Source organism: Sander lucioperca, chromosome 21 (assembly GCF_008315115.2).
Source record: "Sander lucioperca isolate FBNREF2018 chromosome 21, SLUC_FBN_1.2, whole genome shotgun sequence".
Classification (NCBI taxonomy): domain Eukaryota; kingdom Metazoa; phylum Chordata; class Actinopteri; order Perciformes; family Percidae; genus Sander; species Sander lucioperca.
In genome coordinates, this window is record NC_050193.1 from 8296075 (window position 1) to 8322667 (window position 26593).

Consider the following 26593-nt stretch of genomic DNA (forward strand, 5'->3'; position numbering starts at 1 on the left):
AGAGCCAGTACTTATTTGCGTATGAACACCACCAGCTGCATTGGACCTGAAGGATTATGCTGGGTTAGTCTGGATAACTGCATCTTGGAGGTTATTGTCCTGTCTTATCAATTCTCTCCCTCTTGATGCTATCCATCTCAGCAGCTCCAGGCTATCCTCGATTCTCAGGGAGTCTGGCCCACACTTTTCTTCCCATGAGCCACTTGGATCACCATGCCAACAGTGGAGTTCTCTACGGGCAGCACCGTTTCTATGACACACAAAAAGGTGAGGCATGCGATGATTAAAATGTAATCAGACAGAAATAAGACATTTAAATCCAATTTATACAACATAGTATGGTGTAATTTGATGTGGGATATTGATATAAGGATGCCTGGGGACACTATCATGAGAGTTGAATAATCTAATTCTGTCCTTGCCTTTTCCTTTCTTGACTAATGCATTTGTCCTAACTTGCCTGCCTTCCTTCTTCTCAGAAAACTTCTATCTTCGAGGTCTCCCATCCCAGCCACCTCTCATCTCAGCCAATCACAGTCTGCCACCAATGTCCAGGGCAGGTTCAGGACACTCTCAGGGGTCCTGCAGCAGAGACAGAGATCCAGGGGTAGGGACGGGTCTACATAAGGGCATCAAAGAAGGGTCTGTGGAGAGAGGAGTTGTACCTGTAAAGGACAAGGAGAGGCCCAGTAGCAAACAGGAGGCAAAAGAGAGACAGCAGCAGCAACAGCACCACAGCCACCAGCCACCCCAGCCCACACACCACCACCATTCCCACTCCCATCAGCAGCACCCACACTATCCACAGCACCCACTACCCCTGGAGGAGGTCAACAGTCGAGCCCTGGAGAGGCACAAGGCATCCCTCACAATGGAGTATAGCAAGGAACACCCTCAGAGTATGGGCAAGCCCCTCAGTGCCTGCTTGCACAATGGCAAGATGCAAAACGGAGATGCAGGAACTGGAGCAGGGGCTAAAGCCTCCATGTCCAGCTGTGGGGGGGAGGGCACAGCCCTTGGGGCTATGGGGGGTGGGGGGAGCAGCCAGGGCAGACATATGGGGTCAAGCGGCAGTAGTCGCTGCACCAAGGAGGGGGTAAGTGGGGAGATGAGGATAAGTGAACAACCTTCAGACTGTCTGGAAAGGGGTCAGGCACCACTCCACCACTCTCTGTCCTACGCTGTACCCCCACCCTTGCACATGGGTCCTGCTGCTGGAGGGGCACACCCCCATTCGCATCCCCATGCTCACCCCCATACACATCCTCACCCAGGGGGCTTCCACTGCCTTCAACTTCACCCCAGCCACCCACACCACCCACATCATTCCCACCATACACACCACCACCCAGACTTTTTCTGCCCGCCCCCTCCTGCTCCTCTAGCCAACCCTGCCTCACATGAGAGGGGGCCAGCCAATGTGGGGCGAGAACCTAAAGTCACAGGGCCTACATTTGTGCCATCTGTGGCAGGCCTGGGGGACAAATCTAGTGGGCCATTCCAGCTTGGTAACCCCGACTGCCATGGTGTGAGCAGTGGAGGGGGAGGCGGCAATGCCAAGGATAAGGTAATAGAAAAGAATGGAGGCAGTGGGCACCATAGTAGTTGGCACAGAAAACAACAACAACAGCAGCAACAACAACAACAACAACAGCAGCAACAACAACAACAACAACAACAACAACAACAACAACAACAGCACCCATACAGAAAAACAGAGAAGGCTCCAGATTGGATGCAGTCCCACCACCAACACCTGCAGCCCTCACAGCTTCCTGCACCTCCCCAACTACAACAGCCTCCACATCCCCAACAGCAACACCAGGTTGTACGATCACGCAGTGCTGAGTGTATCAACAGTGGTGTGGACATGGATGTGTTCAGGCCCTCGCTGCCCCAGGGTCCCAAAGCTGGACACTCTGTCCCTCATTCTGTCAACACCTCTCCTTACAGAGATTGTTCCCATCCAAGACCCCAGCCTAACTCCTCCCCACTTGGAAGTAAAAGCATGGGTCAACATAGTGGAGCTGGAGCAGCCCATGGCCCTGGTCGTGGAGGTAGCTGCTCCTTACAGAGAGATGGCCAAAAGGTAGCCAGGATACGCCACCAGCAGCATGGCCGACCTGGCCCAGATGCTCCTTCTCCTGCTGAGTTGAACCAGGGGACTAGCCAGGAGCTAAAAAGAAAGATGGACATTTCTCCTTATGGTTACAGCAACAGCAATGGGCAGCACCACCACCAGCAGCCCCAAGTGCCACCCTGGACCATGAGGCCTTCCCACCACATGTCACAACCCGAGGAGGAGCAGAGGAAGTCCTACATGGAGTTAGGGAGCACTGGTGGGCAACACTCGCAGCAACAGCAACAACAGCAGCAGCAGCAGCCGGGAATTAGCCTGCCTCCTCCACAGCCTCCCCCCGCACCTCCCCTCAGTCAGCAACAGCAGCAGCCACAGCAGCAACCTGAGCCCCAGGGCCCAAGTCAGGGGGAGAGCAGTGCCATGAAAAGCTTACTGAAGTACAGCAACCAGCAACAGCCACTGCTCCTCTCCCAGAAAAGCCCCTTTGGAGGGCTAGGAAGCCTCAAATCCGGTCCTGCCGGAGGGAGCTGTGTCCTGCAAGTCAACAAACAGACTTTACCTACCAGAAAGGGCCCCGGCAATGATAACGAGCGCCCTGATTACAGTGGGCGTGGTCGAGAAATGGGGGACACAGGTCATGGGGAAAGTGAGGTGCGACAGCCACCAGTGGGAATAGCAGTGGCTGTGGCCAGACAGAGGGAGCCACCTTGTCGTTCAGCAGAGAGTCATCCCAACAGCCGACAGGGCAGGGTACATCCCTCGGTGAAAGGTAAGCAGTCTAGGTCACCTCCTCATGAACAGAGGTGCAGGGAACAGAGACTATTTTTTTCTTTTCTTATCTGTGACCTGTTGGTGAATTAGATGTGAAAACAACGTCTATAAGCTTGAAGAGTGTTGGTGTCACTGAGCACCGTTTGCAGTGACGACACAAACATTAAGTAGTAAATACATTAAGAGGTGGTGTTGTTGTATGGTATGTACAGTACCAGTCAAAAGTTTGGACACACTTTCCAATTCAAATGAATGAGAAAGCGTGTCCAAACTTTCGACTGGTACTGTAATTCAAAGTATGGTTGAAATGGCAAACTAATAAGCAGCATCAGTACGTCCCTTGCGAGTAAGACTGGGTATCGGTACTTAATACCTTTTGAAGGTATTGACCAAAATAACCCAGTACCAAGTAGAAACTTCTCCAGTCAAATGATTCCTGCATTCGATCCTATTCGTACCCAGATCTAGAAAAGAATTACTATGTGTATGGTTTTGCTTGCAGCAAAACACCGCAATCTGTGGTGTGGTGAATTTAAGCGCGTGTATTTCACAGAGTTCTCAGTTCAGCATGCCAAGATGCTTCCATTCATACGATGGGTATTCCATGAAAAAAATGTATCAAGTGAAATACTCTATTGGTATGGAACACACTTTAAAGGTACTGATATTGGTACTGGTAACGGTACCCAGGCCTACTTGTGAGTCATAGTAGTGTTTTGAGAAATTGGGAGAGACTTGGGAATATGTTCTCACCAGGTAAGAGCTAATAGTTAAGCTAATGTTTGTCCCACAGGTCCCCCCCGCTCTATGTATCCTTCAGATCCCACCACTGAAGAGGAGAGGAAGAGGATGAGTGGGGAACAGATAGGTTTGACTTGCTTGGACAGAGAGAGAGATGCATATATCAGGTAAGCAACTGTAAAGCCAAAAGTTCAATACCCATTTAAAATATGTTATTGTTAAAAACCTTCAGTGGTCTTCATATGTATTTCCTTATTTTTGTCTCATCCTGATGCCAGGGATAATAAGGAAAGGGTGGAGTTTGCAAGAATCCATCCCTCCAACAGCTGTCACCCCTCCAACAGCTGTCATGGAGACCTCACTTCTCATCTCATGGTCCCAGGTGGGACTTCCCTCCAGTCTGGCCAATTAGGAGATCCTGCTGCACATTCTGCCCACCATCATTGGATGCCAAGAACTGGAAGCCCATCCCTTTGGATGACAGGACACTCTTATGGTGAGAGAATATTATTTTTTTTTTGGAGATTGTAGTTACACATTACAACTGTGTGACTTTTTACAGTGTTACAGATCATGTAAAGAAAGACAGTACAGTTCTGCTTGTCTATTTATGGAATAGGTAAAAAACATAGGCGTTTCTATGCTCCATCGACTTACAGGTCATTTATGCTTTTATATAATCTTGCTCAGCAGCAAATAATGAGTTTTCTTAAGTGCCTACAGAACTCTGTCATCTCAAATGTGTGCAGAATTCAGCTGCCATGATTTTATATTATGCTGAAGAGAACATGTAATTTCAACTTTCAGCATCTTTTCATTGGTTCCCAGTCAGGTTTAGAATTTATTTCATAATTTAGTGATTATGATTGATAGTTGTAGTATATTTGTAGCAGTGTTTTACATTGTATGTGATGGGTATATAAATCTAAATGGGCATCCTTTCTATAAAGCAGGTATAGGTCATTCAGCCTTGCACCAGAATCTGCCCCCAGGTTTCTCTGCAGCCATGCCAGGCCCTTTGCAGCCAGTCCTACCTTTGCCTCAGGACCCCTCTGCCCAGCTGGTGGTCCTGCCCACTGAGCCTCCCGCCCATCCTGCGACCCATCACCTGGGTATGCCATAACCTTGCTTTCTCCTCTGTAAAGTCAAGTGTATTTATAAAGCACTTTCTTCACAGGGTCACTTCCTGTGAAGACTGCTGATGAACTTCCCTTTAATGGGCTTATTCACAGACACGCACCACAATTCAAACATTTTCTGCACACAACCTGCTGCAGGAAAAAGGCTCTCATCGTCACAGCACAGAAAGTGTGTGAGAGTGAGGGAAAAGATCACTTCTCAAAACTTATTGTAGACACATATTCAGTGAGCAGGCTGTGACATTTAATTAGCTCACAATCCTTGATGGTATGTTTCCTTCTGTGCTCCACAGGAGTTTCAGCCGTGAAGGGAAATGCTTCCACAAAAGCTTTCCCATAGGAAAGATCCAAGTTTATGTCTCTGAACAAGGAGTTTTAGGGTTGTGTAGGATAAAGTGTGTGCAGGGGTGAGTCAAGGGCAAAGGGTGAGAGTATGTAAAAATTAGGTTTTTGAGGTTCCTACAGTGTAGGCTCACTACAAGTGGGACCTCTGACATAGCACATCACCCACACCAAGTTGCACTGGTCCTTAAAGCCACAAGAAAAAGGTTCACCCGCAGAAATGGAACCAAGCTTCCTGCTGGGCTCATTTTGCGGACCCTTTTTTGCGATTTGGCTGGGCAGGTGGGACTTTTTGGCAGGAAGTCCACGCTGAATGCTCCAGTGAGACAAATGCGCATTTCCAGCCCAGTATTTTGACCTCCAACCAACCTACAGCTATCATCATCTGTTCACATTTCAACATTGTTATAACTTTTCCCAGCATTCCAGCTAATTCTCAAGGCAGTTCTTATGAGACAGCTTTCTGTTCAGAGCGCTGGAGAGTGTGGGATTTGCTGCTGCCTGGGGAGATGTTGTTCTGTGAAGTCAAAAATCTTTTTTTTCTAAAGGCATTTGTTTTTGTCATTCCTATAAAATGTGAATACAATGATTTTTAAATGATCCATAATGGTTTCACTGTTTTGAAATGGGTATGTGGGAGGTAGATAATGACAGGATAAGGATATGGATAACACAATGTTGTAGTCTAGTGTGTGCATAGTGTTAATGTGAATGAATCCAAAGGAAAAGGTTGCTAAAGTGTGTATGTGCATGCATGTCTTTTTGTCCTGTTTTTTGAAGGTAGCCCACTCAGTCACATTCCTCCTCCTTTTTCTCATTAGATGTGATGGAGCAACCAGGGCTGTGGCCCCCTGTGTATGGCGCCCGGGGCCCACCCTCCCACATGCAGCATCCTGCTGTGTACTCCCGATCCCAGTTTCTACGGCAACAGGAGCTGTACGCTCTCCAGCAACACCAACAGCTCCAGCATCAGCATCAACATCAGCACCAGAGCCACCAGTCGCAGCAACCACAACCACAGTCTCAAACCCAGCAGCAGCACAGGGCTGCACATGGCATGGACATGCAACATCATGCTACTCACAATTCACAGGTGATTAGAAGTGAAAATATGCAAGAAGCATTAAGATTTAAATCTGATCTATCTATCTATGCAAATTCCTTGTAAGTGTTACTTACTTGGCAATAAATGATGATGATTTTGACAAACAAAGAGAAGAAGACTCAAGCATTTTCTCACAAGACTATTTAGTCTACTTTTAACTCTCCTAAAAAATATTGGGATATGCTGACTTTTTCACAAGGATGGAGAACATCACTGAATATAGGCTGCTGAGCATATATCTTTTTGTGTCAATGACTAGATTGCAAGGAATTAGTTATTACATTGCTAATATAGAAATTGACATGCTTGAAATCTTCCAGATTTGTAGGGCCCTTCATTAACTGTAGAAATGAAAATAACTTTATTTTAATGCCACAGATGCAGAAGAGGCCGGTTGAATTAGAGGAACTCATTTCGGAACCCAGAACGTCTAAACCTGCCAAGCCCTACTCTTACAACCCACCTCAGAGGAACACCTCTCCCCCTGGGGCCTGTGCCGCTCACTTGTCCCCTTGCTGCCAGTCCCCGTCACTACGACCACATCCAAAAAGCACTCCTTCTACACCCTGCCCTGCTCCCAGTCCTGCCGCAGCAGCCCCTCACTCACCTGCCATCAGCCCTGCCCCACCTCAGATGCCCAAGGGGGCCGAATCCCAGGACAAGCAAGGAGAGGGACAGCCTCCACAGGATTACCCACAGTCTCTGGAGCCCGGTAAGCATAAGCAAAAGTATCTATACAAATCAAACAAAGCAAACAAAAATATACAAATGTGCCTTAAAGTTTTCCAACTGCCTTTGCAATGTCTGGGCAATGGCTTCAGTATGAACTACATTGATAACATCAGATGAAAGCCTGTCAAAGAACATGCTGTTTATAATCAGTTTAAGATGCCGCTAGTTATAGATGTTAAGCCAAATAACTCTGACACAGCAAAAGAAAAAAGGACAGTGGATTCTCGGATATAGTATCATCTTGTACATTATATGCAGTGGTAATTGGAATAGCCACTGTTGTAAAAGATCCTTTTTGTTTACTGGTGTTGTGGTAATGTGTGTGGGTGGCTCTGTAGGCAAGCCCCTGATTGACTGATCAGCTCAAAGCTGCAGAAAATGGCTGCTGGCTGAGCTTCCACTACCGTTACCTCGGTAAGGACTGAGAAAAACCTCAATAGCAGCACTCACCTCTCCTCCACCCCCGTAGGAGGCAGGCCCTGCACTCTCTTCATCATCATTAATGTCTGGCTAACAGCCGCCGCACACCAGAGGAATTGTGTCAGGTGCTCTGATAAACCAAAGCCTGGCTCACTTCAAATAACACACTCACACATTTTTGCATGTGGCCCTCTATCCTTCCTGCTGCTGGGGGGTCAAGGCAGGGTGCATTTCCTTTTCCTGGTTTTCATCCCTTGTGACCTCAAGGGTAGCAAGGGAATTAAGTTTAGAGTGGGCCTGATGTGGAAGGACTTGATGTGCATAAACTGGTGCTTTTTGATGTATTTACACCAAAATATCACATACAAAATAATGACATTATGAGATGTTTTTGTGGGAGGTTTTATCAGAATTGTTTAGCCAATATTGACAATTGATGATTTTATTATCTATATTTTTCTCTCACTATAGACTTGCCTCCTGGATACACCTACCCTACAATTGCCATGAGCTACAAAAGTGGGCCCTCCCCCCAGGATGTTCGACTGGCTGAGCCAGCCGACCTGGAAGCAGTCCAAGTGGAGCCTGCTGAGCATGCTCCCCAGTCTTTCTCCAGCCTGGGGGAGGAGCTAGACTGCCAAGCGGTGGTCAGGTCCCTCCCAGAGCCACTCCAACCCGAGGAAGTGGAGCAGGAAGAAGAGGAAAGAGTGGTTCTGGAACAGAGGGAGGAGGTGGAGGTAGCAGCGGTGACAGCAGCCAACTATGTGCCTGGAGAGAGGGAGGTGGAGGAGCAGGGGCCTGCTGAGGAAGAGGTGCTGGTTTGCCCCCTTGCCAAGAGCCCAGTGTGTGAGGCTGCTTCCTGTCCAGTCCCCCTTTCAACAGAGGAGCCTGAAAGGCCAGAAACTGTCATCACCTTGGAAGAGGAAGAGGATGATGAGGCGGTGGGGGAGGAGGGCCAGGTGGAGCATGCTGAAAAGGCCAGCATGCCTGGAGAGCAGGAGCCAGAGCTGCCCACCATCATCGAGCTTGATCCTGCATCTCCTGAGCCTCAGTCCTCTAAGGCAAAGGACAGGGAGCAGCAGCACAAGAATGAGATGACCCCTGATGACGCCTCAGTGGATTTTATGTGTCTTTCCCCTGCCTCAGCTTCAGCCCCTAGCCAAAACCAAGCAACTGTTGCTGTGCCCCACAAACCTCTTGTGCCCTGCTACTGGAGTCTGGAGCTGCTGATTGCTGCTGCCTTCTGCACAGATGTACCTCCATTTCCCTTGTTCCCTCTTAGCACCCCATCAGTTGCCCCGTCGCAGCCTAACCCCCACCAGGGTATGGAGCTTCTGAGTGAGCTGGCAGATCTGGAGCTGCAACAGCAAAAGCGCACCTGTGGGAAAAGCCAGGGTGAGGGACAATGGGTCCTCGATTACTCATACACATTAACATGCACACAGAAACACACTCATATCAGCAGAATGCACTTCTCTCTCGTAGTATACCCTCCTTCTCCTCTGCGTCCGCCGCGTCCCCCCCCCCCCCCCTCCCCCCCTCAGGCCTAGCCTCCATCGCTCTATGTTCCCTCCCAGATACTCCTCTCTTTTTGCTGGTCTCAAGAGCCTCTGGTGGTTTATGACATGTCCCCAGAGAAGCTTTCTGCATGCCTACTTTCCGTTTCTCTTCTTTGGTGTGTTAAAGGCACTTTTATTTTCTAAAAGGCTGTTCTAACGATGCAGAGCCTCAGGAGAGGGAGAAGAAGCAGGAAGACAGGGCTGAACTACTAGTGAGGGGTGTACACCTCCTTTTCTCAATCCAGCTTTCCTTAGGGAGCTGTCTCTCTATCTCCCCATCCCGCCGCTGTTTGATCCACACGTGTGCACAAACGCACACACAACCAAATGCACACGCAATTCCCAATGCACACACTTTAACAAAAAGGGAAAGAGACACACCAATTGGCTTCCCTCTCTTTCTCCCACACACAACACGTTACTGAAAGTTAGCATGTAATCACAAAAGCAGTCGATGTTTTCAGCACCCTGGAGCATTGCCTGGCTAATTAGACCCCATTGTTTTAAAGTGCCTTTAAAAGCTTCCTTGTTTTTCAAAGCGCCATGTGTTTTTTTTATTCATGCAAAAGGATGTTTTTTGTTTACCACATCCTAATGCATTTAATCGCTCCCAAAAGAGGGTTCTATAAAAAGGATATCATCAACTGATTCTAGAGTCAGTGATGTCTTTCTGATGCGATACTGTTGACAGCTCAAGGAAGTGGCACATGTCGAGTCACAACAATAGTCTTTACCAAAACAAGTACTAAAACAAGTGAGAAGAATCAGTATTTTTTTATTTCTATATGTAAAGAAGATAGCATTACTTTGTTAACAAAAGTTCATTCTTCCCTGTGACTAGACGGCAACCCCTGATATTCAGCCTTTAGCTCAGTCCATTGATGGCAGATAGTCCAGTCAGTGCCACAGGCAGATAGGGCTATATAGGAAGAGCTTGGCCCAGATGGCCACTGACATATAATCATCTGGTGAGTCCACATTGATATGAACTCTGAAACGATATGCTGCTGTTTCGAGGTGCCCAATTTCCCTCAGTGGTCTTTCTGACCATTTATTCACTATATCACAAGTTCTGATGCTGAATGTGCACATGTAACACTCACATGCATAAATATTTCTTGGTCACTTTGACAAATTTGAAGAAAACAAGCTTAGTTCAATTGTAGTGTCTTTAAATCAAGCATGCATGGACACAATATGAACCAAACATTTTTTTTTGTTCCCGTAACAGAAGAGGAGTTGCTGATGTTTGACCTCCAGAGCCTAGCTACCCTGGCCACAGCCCGTGCACTGGAGATGGGCTCAAATGAAGGCAGCAGCATGGATTCGGGGCGACACTTCCCAGCCAGCAGGATCCTCAATTTACGTAGGAAATGCAGCTGGACACCTCGCAATGAACCAGTAAGACTGCAACAAAACAAAGTTCCTTTAGGGTTGCAATGTTTTCATTTAAAGGTGCTCTAAGCGATGTTGGGTGTCGTCACTTCTTGTTGAAGTTCGAAGTATTGTCAAACAAGCTCGCCTCTCCCTCCTCATCCCGTCCCCTCCCCCTCCCTTCTGCGCACTAACCCCCCCAACCCCCACCCCCAAATCCTTTTTATAGGTTATTGGCTGGAACCCTGTTTGTTATGTTTAGTGGTGCAGGTTGGCGCAGTTTGTTTTTGTTGCCGTTTGTGGAGCCTGGGCTGTCTACAGAGACCACATTTTTTTTAGGGCTGTGCAATTAATCGAAATTTAATCGTGATTATAATTTCGGCTCCCAATGATCACAAAAACTGAATTGTCGAGAAAAACAATTATTTAGCTCATTACGTTTTGCAAGTAAACTCTTATTTTCTCTTGTGTTCTGAATGAAAAAATAAAGTTTAAATAGGAAAAGTATTAAGGCAAAGTTCACAGTTGTATGCGTTTTTTTACTGTTGATTTATTTAACTTTTTTTTTCAATATTGACCGAAATAATCGTGATTATATTTTTTCCTATAATCGAGCAGCCCTACGTTTTTTTACAGTGTGTTCAGGGGACAGGCAGCTAGCGGATAGTGAGGAGATGTTTGTTTGCTGTATGTGACAAAAAATGTTGTAGCCTAAAAAACTCGTGACATCGCTTAGAGCACCTTTAAATAAAATAAATAAATAAATGAATAGATAATGTTTAAAAATAACCACTAACTGATGTGTACCTCAGGTGTGCCCAGCCAAAGGTAGCATGGAAACAATGGATGGTCCTGAGCTTGCAATGCGTGTAAAGTTGGCTGAGCTACAACGTTGCTACAAAGAGAAGCAAAAGGAGCTGGCCAAACTTCAGAGGAAGCACGATCATCAGTGAGTGTGACCTTATCCTCCTTTCCCTTAAGCTCATCTCTACCCTTTGCATTCAGAGATTTCAAAAGTAATAAAATTAAACACAATTGCTTCTAATTTCTAAGAGGATTCCTTTCTGCACTCTTTGATGCTACGACCATTTCAGTTTAGATATCTGTAGTATCTCAGACTCTCTCTCTCTCTCTCTCTCTCTCTCTCTCTCTCTCTCTCTCTCTCTCTCTCTCTTTCTCTCTCTCTCTCTTTCTGCTTGTCTGTTTATGTCTGCGTGTGCAAGCAGGAAGGAGGAAACACCTCGGAGCCCAGCACGGCGAGGACCGGGGCGGCCAAGGAAGCGGAAACCCACCCTCACCACAGGTCCAGTGTCCTCATCTGAGGGCCAAAGAAAAGTCAAGTGAGTATCACTCAGCCATCTACGCTGGCTGGCTGTGGTCCAATCTTGCCCGATAAGCCCCTCTGTATCACTGGCATACAGGAACTGTCTCTCATTGGCATAACAGGAAATGGGAAAACACACAGCTGAACCATTCAAGGGAGTCCATTTTTCTAATCTAATCAACAGTGGCGTTAATCGTATAACAGCATTATAAGTGTCAATTGTGTGTATGTCTGCTAGTACAGAATATTTCTGTATGCTTGATATATGGACTACACATACCTAAAAAACTGCTCACAGGTCTCATAAGGCTTTAACCCACCTCAGTGGCATTACTGTGCATGTTCAGCTTAGCTGGGGCTGGATTTGGGGTGGTGGGAAGGAGGGTGTGTGTGTGTGTGTGTGTGTAGGGCGGGGGGGCGTGGAGATGACAGGCAGAGGATGTAATAAGAGTACCATGAATTCTCCTGTAATCTGTCCCACCAGCAGGAATGTGACACATCACTGCCATTACAGCCCCACTGGGTCACCAGGGGTCCAAAGGATAACATGAGGGTCAGACAGTCCAGGCACTGAGAGATAAGCTGACATTTAGAGCTCTGTCTATGTGTGTATGAGGGGAAAAAAAACAATTAGTGGAATAGCAGAGCATTGGAATAACAATAAAGAGAAAGACAGATTATAGAGGATACAGATTGGAGGATATTCAAGGAACAAGGACCCTACTTTATTTCAAAATGTGTTGGGGACATTTAAAAAAATGCAAGTGTCAGCTTTTGTCAAAACGGGTGCAGTGCTGTTTGGTGGAGGTGGGGGAACTGATAAACCTAAAGGGTCTAGGGGATAAAGGTTTCCTGTCAAGCTTCAGTTAGCCTTGTCATCAGGGTTTGGAAAGGCTTAGAGCACTAAATGTCACCTCGCAGCATTCCCCCCTCCCCCCCCCCCTCTCTCTCTCTCTCTCTCTCTCTCTCTCTCTCTCTCTCTCTCTCCATCTACTCTTCTCCCTCCTTTTCTCACTGTGGTTTCTGGGAAACGGTAGTCTGGCTATCACCAGACCAAGCTCAATCTTTTAAGATTGAACATTAGTCTGGGGAGTCTGCTCTGTATTTTCTACTGCACAAGAGGCGTGATCAACGGGCATAGTTCATATGACTCTGTACACAATTGGATAGTCCTTCAACCAATCAGACCAACGATCCGGGTGACGTAGCAGCGACAGCGGCATCAACGGGTTGCTGCCATGGAGTGCTGCGCTTCGGTGGCCGGCTTGTTGAATGTAAACAAGAAGCTGCTTGGTCGCTTCTCTATCGTCATCGTGTTAAACCTGCCAATAGCGCGCCAGGTGGATAAGCCAGTTTGTGATTGGTTCCCGCAAATTTGTAACGGAAGCAGGATAGATAAACGTACAGTTTTCCAGCCTGAGCTGCAGGGCGAAATCAAATCGCCGGCAGATCGGGCTGGGTTTACCCAGTCTAGGGCAACAGTCCACAGTGTTCCCAGCTGCCCCTCTGTGGTGTCACCTCCACTCTCCTTCCACCAATGTACCCATGCCCCCTCGCCAGGCCAGCACTGGTCGGAGTGGGGACGCTGATGTTGGGTGACAATGACACCCAATTGTAAGGGTGACGGGCCGAGGCCCTGCAGCAAAGTGCAGTGGAAGGGAGGGTGCAGCCTGACATGGGGGTGATGGGGTGTTCTGCAGGCCTCAGTAGACTCAACTGTCTTTTTATTGTGTTGAAATTTGAGCCACAGCTCATGTACTTTTCTTTAAGGCAGCCAGGGTGTACTCCCTTTTGTTTCTGTCGTGTGCGGAACAAGCAGATTGGGAAATGATTAGCCCCATGTTGCGTTACATGGCAGGGTTATGTAAAATCAAGTACTGCACCTGCCACTCATGCCCACTACAAGATGCTGACGTTTGGGTGCTATGATGCAGGGCAGTGGGTCAGGGGGTAACAGCCCAGCCTTTCAGTGTCTCCTTCCTTCCCTTATTTCGCTTGAACCACAGAGAGTGTGTGTGGTATTCTCTTAGTGAGCAATAAATTAAAGCCTCCCTGCCTGCACATTCTATGCATCTGTGCAATTAGGTATGGATGCAGCAGTGTGCTCATGAACATTTATGCATGCATTGTTTATTTTTGTGTGTGTCTCTGTTATTCCTGTGGGTAGAGCGCTGGGGTCTTTTATGGTGCTGCTTTGGTTGGGGGGAAGGCTGGAGAGAACATACTGCTAGCAAACAAACTCTGTTAATCAATTCTGTTAAATTAGTCACTGTACGCTCAGCCCCACCAGCCCCCCACTGAGGGGAGGGACTCTGTCATATTGTGTTTGTCAGCAACGGAAGCCAAGCCGTGGTTGGATCTGCCTCACAGGGACAACTCACACTTCACTGCCACCTCTGTCACTCTCCTGTCAATCAGTCAGTGGGCAGACAGTCCCACTGCCCGACAATAGCCTTTATTCTCTTACAGATGCACGCCACTGATACACTTTTGATTATGAGATTTACACACAAATGAGGATTACATACAAACGTGTGTTCACATAAACAAAGAAGCACATACACATTTGATTCCAAACAATATGTAGTTACAGAATTGCAGGTGGTACAATATGCAAACAAAGAACTAACATGAATTGTTGAATGTGCTTCATTTATCTGCTTCACATTTAAACCATGCTTACTCTGTAAATGTGACTGATTTCTTAGGCTGCATGCACACTAGGAGAGGGGAAGGTAATCTTTTGTTTGAGCATGGCCTGGCTCACGTCGGTGTGGTCTATGGGCAGGCTTCCAGAGGGAAATTCAAGGGCATTTGGAGTGGTTGGCCTGTGATGCTGCTCAGTGTAGGGGAAACAGTGTGCCACAATGAAAAGGGAGCTATGATATTCGTTGAGAACAATAGTGCTGCATACAAATGCAGTGCCTTCCAACCATTCAGTGTATCTTTCAAAGCTATGCAGTGCTTCACAGGCTGAACAGACACTCCCTAGATAAAGCGTTAAGGCTTCTAATGCCACACTGCCCTCAAACAATCCCAGGATCCTTGTTAGATCCCAATTTTTCAAGTGTGTGGTTCAGACATTGGGCATGTCCTGTTTTGTCATTCTGTTCATCAGACCGAGAAAGGAGACTTATTAGATCCCTCAGAAAGGTGACTCAACTCTGTTTTACCCTGTGATGTCCTGCCCCCTCTTTTTCTTTCAAACCACTGCCATTCTTCTCTAATGAATGCCTCTCCCTTGTTTTGACTGGCAGGCCGATGGGGGTGGGGCTTGTCTTGTCGCCTGAGGACCTAGGAGGGAGCGGAGACAGCCAGAGAAGGAAGAAGAGGCTGTCCAGTCGAGGCTTTGAGCGACTCAGCAGCACACAGGTCAGGGTCCCCTTGTCCTCCTCCCTTTTGTCCTCTATGCAACTAGAAATTAAAGAGGCCACTCTTTGTTTTTGTGCGTTTGATATATTTCTTTGTTGCACACTATTTCTAATTAGGTGCTACCCTCAGGAATCAAATCCTCTGCTCTCCATATTAATATATTTTTCATTTGGGCTTCTACTGTTCCTTTTTCTTCTCTGTGTGTGAGCAAACGAGAGCCCTCTCCCTTTGACGTTCTGATGCTTTTGCAGCTGCTGTGACCGTTAGTGTAACTGGCTCTCTCATATCTCTCTGTTGCAGCAGATAAAAGCACAGGGCTGCAGAAAAAGCAGTCTTCACAGAATGCTCAGCTCCAAGCTGGCCAGTGATATGACTCAGCTCAAACAGAAAGCCCAGGATAAAAAGATTCTGTCAGGGATGGGCTCCAGGGACACAGAGGTTTCGCCCTGCAACTCCAACCCCAAGCATGGACACAGAAGCCAGGGCACAAGCAAAGTTGAGGCCAGGCGAGAGTCGGGGGGACAAAGTGACACAGGTAGATAATGGCAATCACAGTATTGATTGTGCCACGTGCTGTTTTGTTTTAATAAGCACAGTGTTGTGTTTTTACTTTCACACTGTTAAATCCCTAAAGTCCCATTGTTAACCTAGATTTGTGATTGGTTTTGCAAACTTTCTTAGCAGCCAGTGTGGACAGTGGCCCCCAAGAGAGCTGGACTGGACTGATGCGCCGTGGGCGTAAAAAGGGAACCACCACCCTGACACAGGGCTCCTCCCATCTGAGCCAGCCAAGAGCGAGGGTGCTTCGTGGCCAGAGGCAGGAGGCAATGGAGGAGGGCGAGAGCTCCCCTGCAGAGAGTGACTCCTCTGATCAAGGTGAGGCAGTGACCACTGAGAGATGGTTATGAAACATACACAGTGATGGGTAATGAAAATGGCCACAGCAACCAAATATGGCTCAGTGGTAAACATTTCCCTCTCACAGTAAGAAAGACCTGGGTGTGATTCCTAGTCTTGACCCTTTCTGTTTGCATGTTTTCCTGTGTTCGCACTGTTGACATCTGGGTTCTCTCCCTCACTCCTACGAAGACAGACAAGTGAATTGGGGACTTCTGTCGTGTCGAGGGTATTTTTGGTTGATAAAAAGACTATAAACATTCACCCTTTAAAGAAATAAAATTCCTCTTCAGAAAACAAATGAGGAAGGCCTGCAATACATAAAGCACATTTGACAAGTTAAAAATAAAGAAAAAAACCTGACGTATTGTCACTAACGCATTGAATCAAGTATACTCTTTTTTTTTTTTTCTTCTTTTTTTAAGATTAAGATGTTTTTTGGCTTTTATTGCCTTTATTGGATTGGATAGATTAAGACAGATTAAGGAAAGTGAAAGAGAGAGAGGGGGATGACATGCAGCAAAGGGCCACAGGCCGGAATTGAACCCTGAGCCGCTGTGGAAAGGACTGAGGTGAGCTACCAGGGCGCCTCTTAATCAGGTATCCTGGTAAGTCCAGAGTGCCTTTTGTTAAATCACTTTAAAAGCAATACGAAGTGAGTAAATAGGTGTTGATAAATGGCTTGTTACGGACTGGTGTGCATGGACATTTGACACCTCAGTGATCGGCCTTGTTGGATGGTCTGGGCTAGATGTACAGCCACAGCTGTAGACACTTGCCTGTGAGAGGCTTTGACAGCCCTGGAGACTAGCAGACTGAGTCAAAGAGCTGCTTGAGAAAGTGCAGTGACAAACACACACACAAACTCAGTCCTACACTCCCTTGCACATTAGCTCTGTAGCATGTGTGTTCACACCAGGAAATACCACCGAGGCAAAGCACTTCATACATCATTTCTATGAACAGTTAAACTATTTACTTAAATGCTAATGAAGTGCCTGTGAAATGATGGAGAGCAAGTTAAATAACTCCATGGGCTGGTAATGACTTAAAGAGATGGATTTGCCATGTAAGTTCATATAGTAGCATCTCAATGCTGTGTTGTTTGTCCATTAGATGTTGAAGAAGAGGAAGGTAGTTATGATACTGATGAAGGTCAAGACTACAGAGCCCAACCCCACAGAGACGTCACTTCCAGCTCCTCCGTGACAGGTCCGAGTCCCTCGTCTGTTGTAAAACTGGAGGCCAATCAGAAAGCCAGGAACAAAAAACAGAGACAGGAGCTTTATGGTAAGACTGTCCTTTGAAACTGATTCATAAGTCAACAAAGCTGCACCACATCTTCATGGGAAGCATCTGTTTTGTGTTTCTCCTCCTGGCTAGTTAGCATGTCTAAATCTGTTTCTCTAATTATACTGCACAGGCTCCCAGAGTCTGTCTGGAGCAGAAGGTGAGGTCAAAGTAAGGAAGAAGCCCCCCTGTAGCCTTGGCCTGGCCGCTGTAGTCAAAAACCGCCATGAAGATCACCGACCCGAAGGGGTTAGAAGGCCATGTGGACCCAGGTCTAAGGAGCCTCGGTGGGGCAGCCTTGGGACCAGAGGAAACCGCTACAGGAGGAGCATGGGACTGGCCACCTTCCCAACCACCAGTGAGAGGCTAAAGAGGGCAACCCGCAAGAGCACCATGTTAAGAGGAGCAATCAATAAGGTTAGCAGAAAGTATTTTGAAATATAAATGTTATATCATAAATATGTTCCCTTATATTAATAATTCATATCCTCAAAGGACAACTCTGCACATTATTATTTTTGATCATTTATGTGCACAAACTGGGACCATAACCAGAGTTCTTGTTATCTGTCACACCCTCACCACTCGTTTTGTCCACCTTCATGTCAACTTCAACAGAGGAGAGGTTGCTGGTCAGTTGGGGCCCCATCTTCGCAGAGTGAGGAGGGCAGCAGGGGACGAAGGAGCAAGGACCAGCAGGTACTAGACACAGTCAATACAAAAAGCATTCAATCCTCACTCAGGAAGCCAGGCAAATGCAAACCGCCAAATAGAATCCAGTTCTACAAAAATGTCTTCACACATTCTATTAACAATTCAGGTGATGTCTTACTGTCCTCGATTTCTCACCCTGAGGACCGTTACTGTAGAACTATTAAAAGTACTTAGCAATCACACATAGCCCGACCTCCTGCTGAGTAATCTTAGTGGAGGAGAGGATGGGAGAGGAGATGTTGGAAGGGGGGCGGCTCACACCTTCTGCTGTGACAGAGTGAAAAAATGGCTACTGATAGGAGATAGTACAGGCACTGTGAAGTTCCCTGTGGTTAATTGCTACTTTGAGTAGCATGCTAAACAATTTCTTCTTTCTTCTGTCACATTTTCTGTCTCCACTTTTTTTAATCCATCCCTGCATTCATTTATTTTTCTGTGCATCCCTTCTGTTATATTTTACAGCCAAAGGGACGAGCAGTGAGTCGGCTGCTGGAGAGCTTTGCGGCCGATGAGGGCTTTCAGATGGACGGCAGCAGCTTCTCAGAAGAAGAGGAGGATAGGAGCCACTCATACAGCAACAAAAGCCATGAAGGTCAGAGATAACACTGGATGTCTTGCAACAGTGTTTCAAGCAGCAGATAGTTTCAGGGATGTTGTGAAATACTAAATGTGATATTTGCTTTTTCCTTATGCAGTTCCCAACTGTGTCCTGACCAAAGAGCTCTTAACTGATGGACTAAAGGTGCTGATCTCCAAGGAGGATGAGCTTCTATATGCTGCTAGGGTCCACACACTGGAGCTCCCAGACATGTAAGAACACATGCAGCGGTCCAAGTGATCAATCAGAGAGTATTTCAATTCACATATGTCATTCAAATACCTTATTCAGATTATTTTATTTATTAAGGAGGTCATTAAGGTTGAAATCGAAGTAAGGGCTTAGATTACTTCAGTCTGCACATGTGCTAAACCTTACACAACATGGCATTTATATGCAGAAAATGAGGCATGGCTAGAAGTGGTGGGAAATTAAATTAATGAATTATCCTTGAGGCTAACACATACTTCCAGACAACAACACACCATAAAATAAATTATGTATACAAGGTTTATTGGGGTTGGCATCTTTAGGATCATGAAAAGAGGAATTCAACATTAGAGGGCTGGAAGTTATCTGAAGTGTCTTAAGTTTTTGCCTCTTTTTATATCTCTTCATGTCTTTCGTCCTTACCTTACAAACCCCACATCGTCCCATACCTAACTCTGTGTATAAATACGGATCCTCCAGCTCAGGCAGCAAAAAGATGCTTTCACAACAGCAGAGTGGGAGTAACATATAACATGGGAGTCAGGGAAGCATGATACAAGCATCTGAAAATATCTTTTTCTCTCTCTCTGCTGTCCTTTTTTCTCTAGCTTTAGCGTTGTTATCTACGGTGAAAGAGGAAACCGCCCAAGAATCTATTCATTGGAGCAGCTGATAAAGGAAGCTGTAAGTTCCCCCAGCCACACTAAACACTCTTTGTTACAGTAAAAAAAATGTCACGTGTTTGGTCTTCTGGGTCATTTAACACTTGTATTTCTCTTAAACATCTTCCTCACTCTCTGCAATTCTCCATAGCCTTCCAGCCTCTCTGTAGCTCCGCCAGCCTCTTCGTTTCCTCTCTTTCAACCTCTCTTGACTATCTCTTGGGGTCATTGAGGCCATCTAAACCTCTTAAATGCATATGAACATATGGGAGGCAGGATCTTTGGGTTTGTGTGTGTGAGTGTCTGTGGATCTATTCACATTTTGGAGTTTAAATGGATGACATGAACTTTACATCCCTACTGCTGCCAAGGTAACAGAGTTGTTTAAAGGCTCAGATCAATAAAGACACAACAGCGTATAAAGTGAAGCTAGCTAATGTTGACCTGGAATGATTCAAAAGTGCAGGGCTATCCAGCTATTAGAAGACATATCTATATTTCACAATAAAATTGTTCACCCCTTTAGTTTTTTCAGTTGCACTTGGGGTGGTTACAATCTTTCTTTTTATCTTAACCACAAGATCGTTTGGATTTGTAATTCTCACTCATTAAGATACAATTACAGGTTACGTAAGTCATCCATGTAATGAGACATAATTATACATTGTAGAAACCTCAGCACATTCTTGGCTGGTGTTCATTTGCATTTAGGTAACGTGCTTTCTGGTGTGCTTTGCATCCAGAATGGAGTTTTAGTGTTTACTAAAGCAGGTGACCTTAGATTTTCTTTTTACTGAGAGGATGCTGGTTTGCAACAGCTGGGCCACCTAAAGCAAAGCCGTCATACCCACATCTTCTCAAACTGTGGACATAAGTCTTTACTATTGCCAAACAGGGCATAGGACGTTGTGTTTGCAAACAACGGAGTGTCCAGAGAGGATGGCCCTGGAAAAGTTGAGCAGAGTTTAACTGGCATGATTGTGCCTTGGATTAATGGCTTTTGCTGCCATTCTAATAGGGGAAAGGAGAAGCTGCCAAGAGGGTATGATAACTATGCTGTGACCTTATTTAAAATGGTTTTGTGACCATATTTAATCTAAAGTTATGAATGATGTATAAAATCTTGTTGTGATATGGAAGTTATCACAACTCTGCACAAACTTACATATATTGCTCCTTTTATTATCTGACCACTTGTCTCCTCCTTCGCTCATCCATGTAAGCTCGCTCATACTGATTCTCTCAGCAGTAACTTTAGTCTTATTTAAACACTCATCAGATAGCAGCTGGTCCTAATTATGCCATACTTATACTTTCTTGTCTTTAAATTAGTCCCAAAGCTATTTATTTGACTCTGACACCAATGCCCCTATTTTCACCATGCTCCTTCTCCCTCCCCCATGCACACACACCCACATCCACACCTCATCAGTCAAAGGGTCCCTCGCCATGGCAACAGTAAATGAAAGCAACCTGAAAGAGCCCCAAGTGAGTGGCGGATGCTGGGGCTGCCTGCATTGTTGGAGGGAGGATCTGGCAACCTGCAATCACAAGCCCTCTATTCAGGCCCTCTTTAGTATTACTCAGCAAGTCAGGATTTACTGCATCATGGCTTCCGTTCTTTTCAGCCCTGACTGGCACATTGGCATGAGATAAGTGCCGCTTGGAAACGTGGCACAGTGGCTTCCCATGCACAATGCTCTATGGCTCTCACAAGTGTGTGTATGCATGTCTATATATGTGTGTGTGTGTGTGTGTGTGTGTGTGTGTGTGTGTGTGTGTGTGTGTGGTCTGTAATGAATCTTAATTATGTTTTGGTCTGGCCTTCAGGTCCTGGATGTACGGCCAAAGTCGGAGACTATGCTCAGTGAAGGAACCAGGGTGTGCGCTTACTGGAGCGAACGCTCACGCTGCCTGTACCCAGGCTATGTTCGCAGAGGTGAGACATCATCTTCTTCTATATATCTGTATCTGTTTTCCTGTGTTTCATCTGTATCTTCAAGTATATATTTAGTTTTATGAACATAATATTTTTTTTGCATTTGCAAATTTTCCTGCTCACCTGAAGAAGTGCATTTTTGTCTCTAGCATGTGGTTCATCTGATGAAGGGAAGCAAGTAGGAGTGATGGTCGAGTTTGATGATGGAGACCGAGGGAAGATTTCTCTCCCAAACATCCGCCTCCTGCCTCCAGGATACCAGATTCACTGTGGGTGTCTCGTATCTGTGTAACTGGGAATTTTCACTTTCATGCTGCACTGTGTGGTCTACCTGTAAGTAAATGCTAATAATGATCTGCCCATTGTCTTTTAGGTGGGGAGTCATCTCCTGCCCTGCTGATACCCAGTGAGACAACAGCCAAGAGAAGTTCTAGTCTGGAGCAGGCCCCCCTCAGCGACAGACCTTATGACAGATTCAACATTATCAATACTTTAACCAACAGCCAAACTCTAACTGTTAACAAGAGAAGACCAGGTAAGAATAAACCCCTGAAACACTTTTACTTTTTTACTTTTACTGTAAATAACAGAGAAAATGTAAAGTTATGAAAAACGCATTGTTTCCTGTGTTACATTACACACATATTACACATATTACATATACCTGCTGGTCTCAACAAATCATTAGAGCTGTAATGCTTACAAAACATTGAGTGGCATGTTTTTATAGCAGCATCATTACATGAAATGGAAGTGAAAAAACAAAATGACTATAGAGTTGAATTAACAAATCTTTGACATAATGTCCATATGGAACAAATAAAGGAGTCAGTGTACAGTATGTACAAATGAGACAAAGTCATGTTTCACCATTTGCGATGTATTGCTGAAACATGACATTTTGTTCATTCTAGGGAGACCAAAGGGTTCTGGGAAAAAACAAAAGCAGCAACAGCAGGCTGAGAATGCCAATAAAAATCCTTCACCTTTCCTGGGATGGCCTTCGTTGGGCAACACTAGAAAAAGATCATCTGACAACCTATTTCAGCTCAATGGGGCACCCAGGAAGGCCTTAAGAGGGACGGAGGATGACCTGTTCCCCTTGCCTAGGACCCAGCCACTGGCCTCCACCCCAGCCAAAGGTCTCTTCAGCAGCAGCTCCTTTGAGGTGGACTCCTTCAGCAGCATTGCAAATGGCTACTCCACGTTCTGTACTCCGTCTACAGGGCCAAGTCCAGGTTTATCTCTGGGCCCCAGAAGTGGGTCGTATGGCCAGAGGCGCAGGCAAGATGAGCTTGTGCCAAAGAACAGGAAGTCGGGACAAGAGTTCTTAGTCAAGTTAGATCATGAAGGAGTGACCTCCCCCAAGACAAAAAACAGCAAGGCTCTGCTGTTACGAGGTGGATCTTCCAGTGTTAGTGGGATGCCCAGAACAGAGGCCTACTCTCACCCAGTCCTGCTGGTTAAAGACAACAAAGAGGGCGGTGCATCCAGGGTAGAACTTCTCCTTAAAGGAACCACACCCCAAAGAAAGCCCTCCTATTCTCTGCGTCTGGATGATTATGGCGACCTGGGCTTCAGCTCCCACAGAGATTGTCACAGCTCCTACTCTGATCTGGATGATGAAGAGGACGAGAGGAGGAGGGCTTCACTGGCTGCAGCCTCAGGAGGACTAAGGACGGCTGGCCGCTTTTTGTCCCGTCTCTCCGTCTCCTCTTCGTCTTCTGGTTCTTCAAGCTCCTCTTCTTCAGGCTCACTCTCCAGCTCCAGCCTGTGTTCCTCGGACAATGATTCCTCTTACAGCTCAGAGGATGAGGACAGTTCTACACTGATGCTTCAGAGTTGTCTGTCTTCCCACCGGGGGCTCCTGCAACCCTCTGAACCCTCAACTTCTTCAAGACCACACCAGCACTCCTTTGTGGCCAAAGCTGTGGCTGTTTCCAATGCCAAAGGAGGCCCCCCTGACCAGGTCTCCAACAGCAAGTCCCTGAAGAGGAAAGAATGCATCAGCTCCACCTCTAAACCATCTAAGGAGTTCGTGAAGAAACCTAAGATGCTTCCAGATGACTCCTCATTTATTCCAAGGCCCAAGATGTTTGCGTTCCTTGCAGGACGACAGATGTGGAGGTGGTCCGGAAACCCTACACAGGTGAGAAAAGTCTACATATATGTTTCTACTGCATCAATGTAGCAAATATGTGTCCGTTTCTTTCATAATATTAGTTCAGTTAGACTAGAATACTAAATCTCTAGAATCATTATCAAACAAGATTGGACAAAGTGTCTGATTTTCCACAGCGGCGAGGTCTAAAGGGCAAGGCTCGGAAGCTTTTTTATAAGGCCATTGTGCGAGGCAGAGACACAGTGAGAGTGGGAGATTGTGCTGTGTTCCTCTCAGCTGGACGCCCTAACCTTCCATACATAGGTCGAATTGAGAACCTCTGGGAATCCTGGACCTCCAGCATGGTGGTCAAAGTCAAGTGGTTCTACCACCCTGAAGAGACCAAGCTCGGCAAGAGGCATCGAGATGGCAAGGTGAGCCGTGATGGAGGTTACAATTTTATGGAGACTGTCATTTGTATCATTTGGTACTTTGAAATGACATTCTTTCTTTGTTTTTTTGCAACGTACTCTGTCTTTTCCCTATCCAGCATGCCCTGTACCAGTCGTGTCATGAGGATGAGAATGACGTCCAGACAATCTCTCATAAGTGCCAGGTGGTGAGCAGGGAGGAGTATGAGTGTCTGACTCGCAATCAGAAGCCGAACAGTACCTCCCCAGACCTCTACTACCTGGCTGGGACGTATGACCCCACCATTGGTCAATTGGTCACTACTGAAGGGGTTTCCATCCTGTGCTGAACCTCCATGAGGACACTACTGAAGGACTCCTTTGGAGGAATGATAAAAGTCCATGACTTTACCTACAAGACCCTCCAGCCTGGGAAGACAACAAGTATTCCTTGGGTACGCAAGGACCCATGGATTAAATGTCAGCACCAAAGCAGGGCTGTCTGAGGTTACACACTGGAGTCTATTGGCATCTGGTTGATCCTTTCAAGAAGAATAGAGGAAGGTCTGGGTGTTCCTGGGTATCACAAAATTCAATAAGTGGTGTTTCATTGTCTAACTAATCTCTTTTTAATGGATCTATGTGATAGACAGCTTCATAAATGGTTTTAGGACTCATACTTCCAGCTCCTATCATATGTCACCAAAGGTGAGCTGAGCGTGCATTTGACTGGGCAAAGTATCATGAGGCTGAATAGTCTCTGCGGACCAATTCTTTAAAGGTAGCCTTACCTAAGGGAATGGAAACAAAAGTAAGGCATGGGGCTCGCCCTAGACCTCTTCATTCCAGGGAAGTTGAAAACATGTAAAGGATGTAAAGTTGATGTCTGTAAATATTTTTGAATTTTTCCCAATCAAGCCATACACTTCAGTACCTCTCGCCTGTCTTAACTGTTCAGGTGAATATTGTACAGGTCAATTATTGTATTGTTGTCTGTTGTCTATATGTACATAAAAGCTATTTTATATAGGAGTTTATTGTATATATGAGATGTATCTTTCCATGTTTGCAATTGATTTATTTTTATATGGGTGTAGAATACATTACGTCATGTTTCCTTTGCTTTGGGAAGTCAAGATTGGAGATGTTAGTGTTGCACTGCATATGCCCTGCTGAGACAGACAGAGACAGACAGAGCACAAACAAAGACAGAAGGATTTACTCTATAACAGGACAAGACTCACTTTCTGAGAGAGGGGGGTCATTCTGTTTTAAAAAAAATAGGTCAAGTGGATTTTTTGTAAAAGTGTTCTGTTATTTTGCATTTTTGTTATCCTCTTTTAAAAACATTTATTTATGTACCTCAGTTGGTCCTCATCATAAGGCAGATCCCACTGGACTGCAATCACGGGTCAAAAATGATTTAAGATCAATGATATGAGCATAACATTTTGACACAATATTTGTGTGTGATTAGTGTCCTGGCATCACTATAATCATGTCCACACAAATCAATTTAGAACAAGACTGGGTCTTTTAATGAAAATGTGTTAAATGAATGCATAGTTCAGCACATTATGACCTAAAAATACCAAAGTGTCTTTTAATATCTTTATTTCCTTTTATTTAAATTTAACATGTCAAGCACCTGTACTGAATTCAGATCAGAAATCACTGGTAACTTATAGAATACGTGTCCTCCACTATGTGCATATATATTGGCTTTGCATTGTGACAATGGTTTCTTGCACATGCCTGCAGTTATTTAGTGCAGACATATGCAGCAAAAAGGCCACCTGGAAGCGTGACTATGAAGGTTAAGGTACTGACAAAGTAAGATGAGTACTGGCAGTTTGTTGAAATTATTCTATTTAAGTTTCATCAGCCATCTGTGTCTATTTTGTACAGTGCACGCACATACTCAATGCTAACTGTGAAGGACAATCAGATTCACAAAGCAATGGACATAGAGTTGATTCACTCAATCTGAAAATTACTTGCGTTTATTTAATTTGTGCCAAGTACATTTTGTCTATTTTTTGTCTTGTTTGATATGCAATCCTGAGTATTCTTGTTTCACAAAGTTTTATTTTGTTCGCCAACATTTTATTTATTGTCAATGTTGCTGTTTGTTCATGCCAAGAGCGCTTTATGAGAATGTGACATTTTTTTTCTTGGTGTGATGTCGCATTTGCATTTCTTAAATAAAACTGGTCTTGTAGAGGCCATCTAGTGAAAAGAAATAAAGCAACACTGGATTCTTCTCATTGGCAAACCTCTGTGAATTAATTCTATTATTCTGGCTGTGTCCTCTTCATCTCACTGCACCTGCCATTTCAGTTCATTTCAGTTTATTCTTTGTCCCAGAAGGGCAATTTGATCATCATCAACACATTTATGTTAAGCCGTTTTGTAATGACTAATGAAAGACATAATACATTTAATTTTCTCGGACAGACACTCAATTATACCAAAGATACACTGTTTTAAGTAAAGATTAACCTTGTGCCAGTGCATTGGTAACTTTGTCTAACAGGTCAATGTATTGGTGTGTTAAAAGGAAGTAAAAAAACAAAAACAAGAAGTGCAAAAGTTTACCTATTAACAGAAATCGAGTAACTTGTTCAGACAGAGCACTTTAGTTGTGCATGTCATCAGCTGATCAGTATCATTTATACCAATTACCAGGAAGGAGTAGAAAACAACCTGCACCCATTCCTTTGATGATTTGTGCTGCCTTTGCTGCTACTGGTTATACTGTTTATTTTTACCTATATCACACGGCTGATTTCTCCCTTAACCATCCTCCAACT

General features: G+C 45.4%; 1 protein-coding gene across 10 annotated transcripts in view; it reads left to right on the top strand.

The window, feature by feature from the left end:
* Positions 1 to 26047, top strand: part of LOC116059345 (BAH and coiled-coil domain-containing protein 1) — a 63921-nt gene extending 37874 nt beyond the window's left edge. For 3 of the 10 annotated variants that reach the window (XM_031312362.2, XM_035996625.1, XM_035996622.1), the window contains 26 exons: positions 142 to 267; positions 480 to 2849; positions 3645 to 3759; positions 3871 to 4088; positions 4543 to 4704; positions 5895 to 6166; positions 6557 to 6890; positions 7802 to 8725; positions 10121 to 10290; positions 11076 to 11212; positions 11490 to 11603; positions 14845 to 14959; positions 15260 to 15494; positions 15641 to 15835; positions 16973 to 17146; positions 17280 to 17563; positions 17765 to 17845; positions 18323 to 18452; positions 18556 to 18670; positions 19277 to 19352; positions 21161 to 21269; positions 21419 to 21538; positions 21643 to 21804; positions 22184 to 23418; positions 23568 to 23804; positions 23921 to 26047. In XM_031312362.2, coding sequence (XP_031168222.2) covers positions 142 to 267; positions 480 to 2849; positions 3645 to 3759; positions 3871 to 4088; positions 4543 to 4704; positions 5895 to 6166; positions 6557 to 6890; positions 7802 to 8725; positions 10121 to 10290; positions 11076 to 11212; positions 11490 to 11603; positions 14845 to 14959; positions 15260 to 15494; positions 15641 to 15835; positions 16973 to 17146; positions 17280 to 17563; positions 17765 to 17845; positions 18323 to 18452; positions 18556 to 18670; positions 19277 to 19352; positions 21161 to 21269; positions 21419 to 21538; positions 21643 to 21804; positions 22184 to 23418; positions 23568 to 23804; positions 23921 to 24130 — 8420 coding nt within the window. In that variant the 3' untranslated portion in view covers positions 24131 to 26047. The remainder of the gene's footprint in view (positions 1 to 141; positions 268 to 479; positions 2850 to 3644; positions 3760 to 3870; positions 4089 to 4542; positions 4705 to 5894; positions 6167 to 6556; positions 6891 to 7801; positions 8726 to 10120; positions 10291 to 11075; positions 11213 to 11489; positions 11604 to 14844; positions 14960 to 15259; positions 15495 to 15640; positions 15836 to 16972; positions 17147 to 17279; positions 17564 to 17764; positions 17846 to 18322; positions 18453 to 18555; positions 18671 to 19276; positions 19353 to 21160; positions 21270 to 21418; positions 21539 to 21642; positions 21805 to 22183; positions 23419 to 23567; positions 23805 to 23920) is intronic. The other 7 variants (XM_035996620.1, XM_035996623.1, XM_035996621.1 and 4 more) reach the window with 6 other exon arrangements.
* Positions 26048 to 26593: the final 546 nt, after the last annotated feature.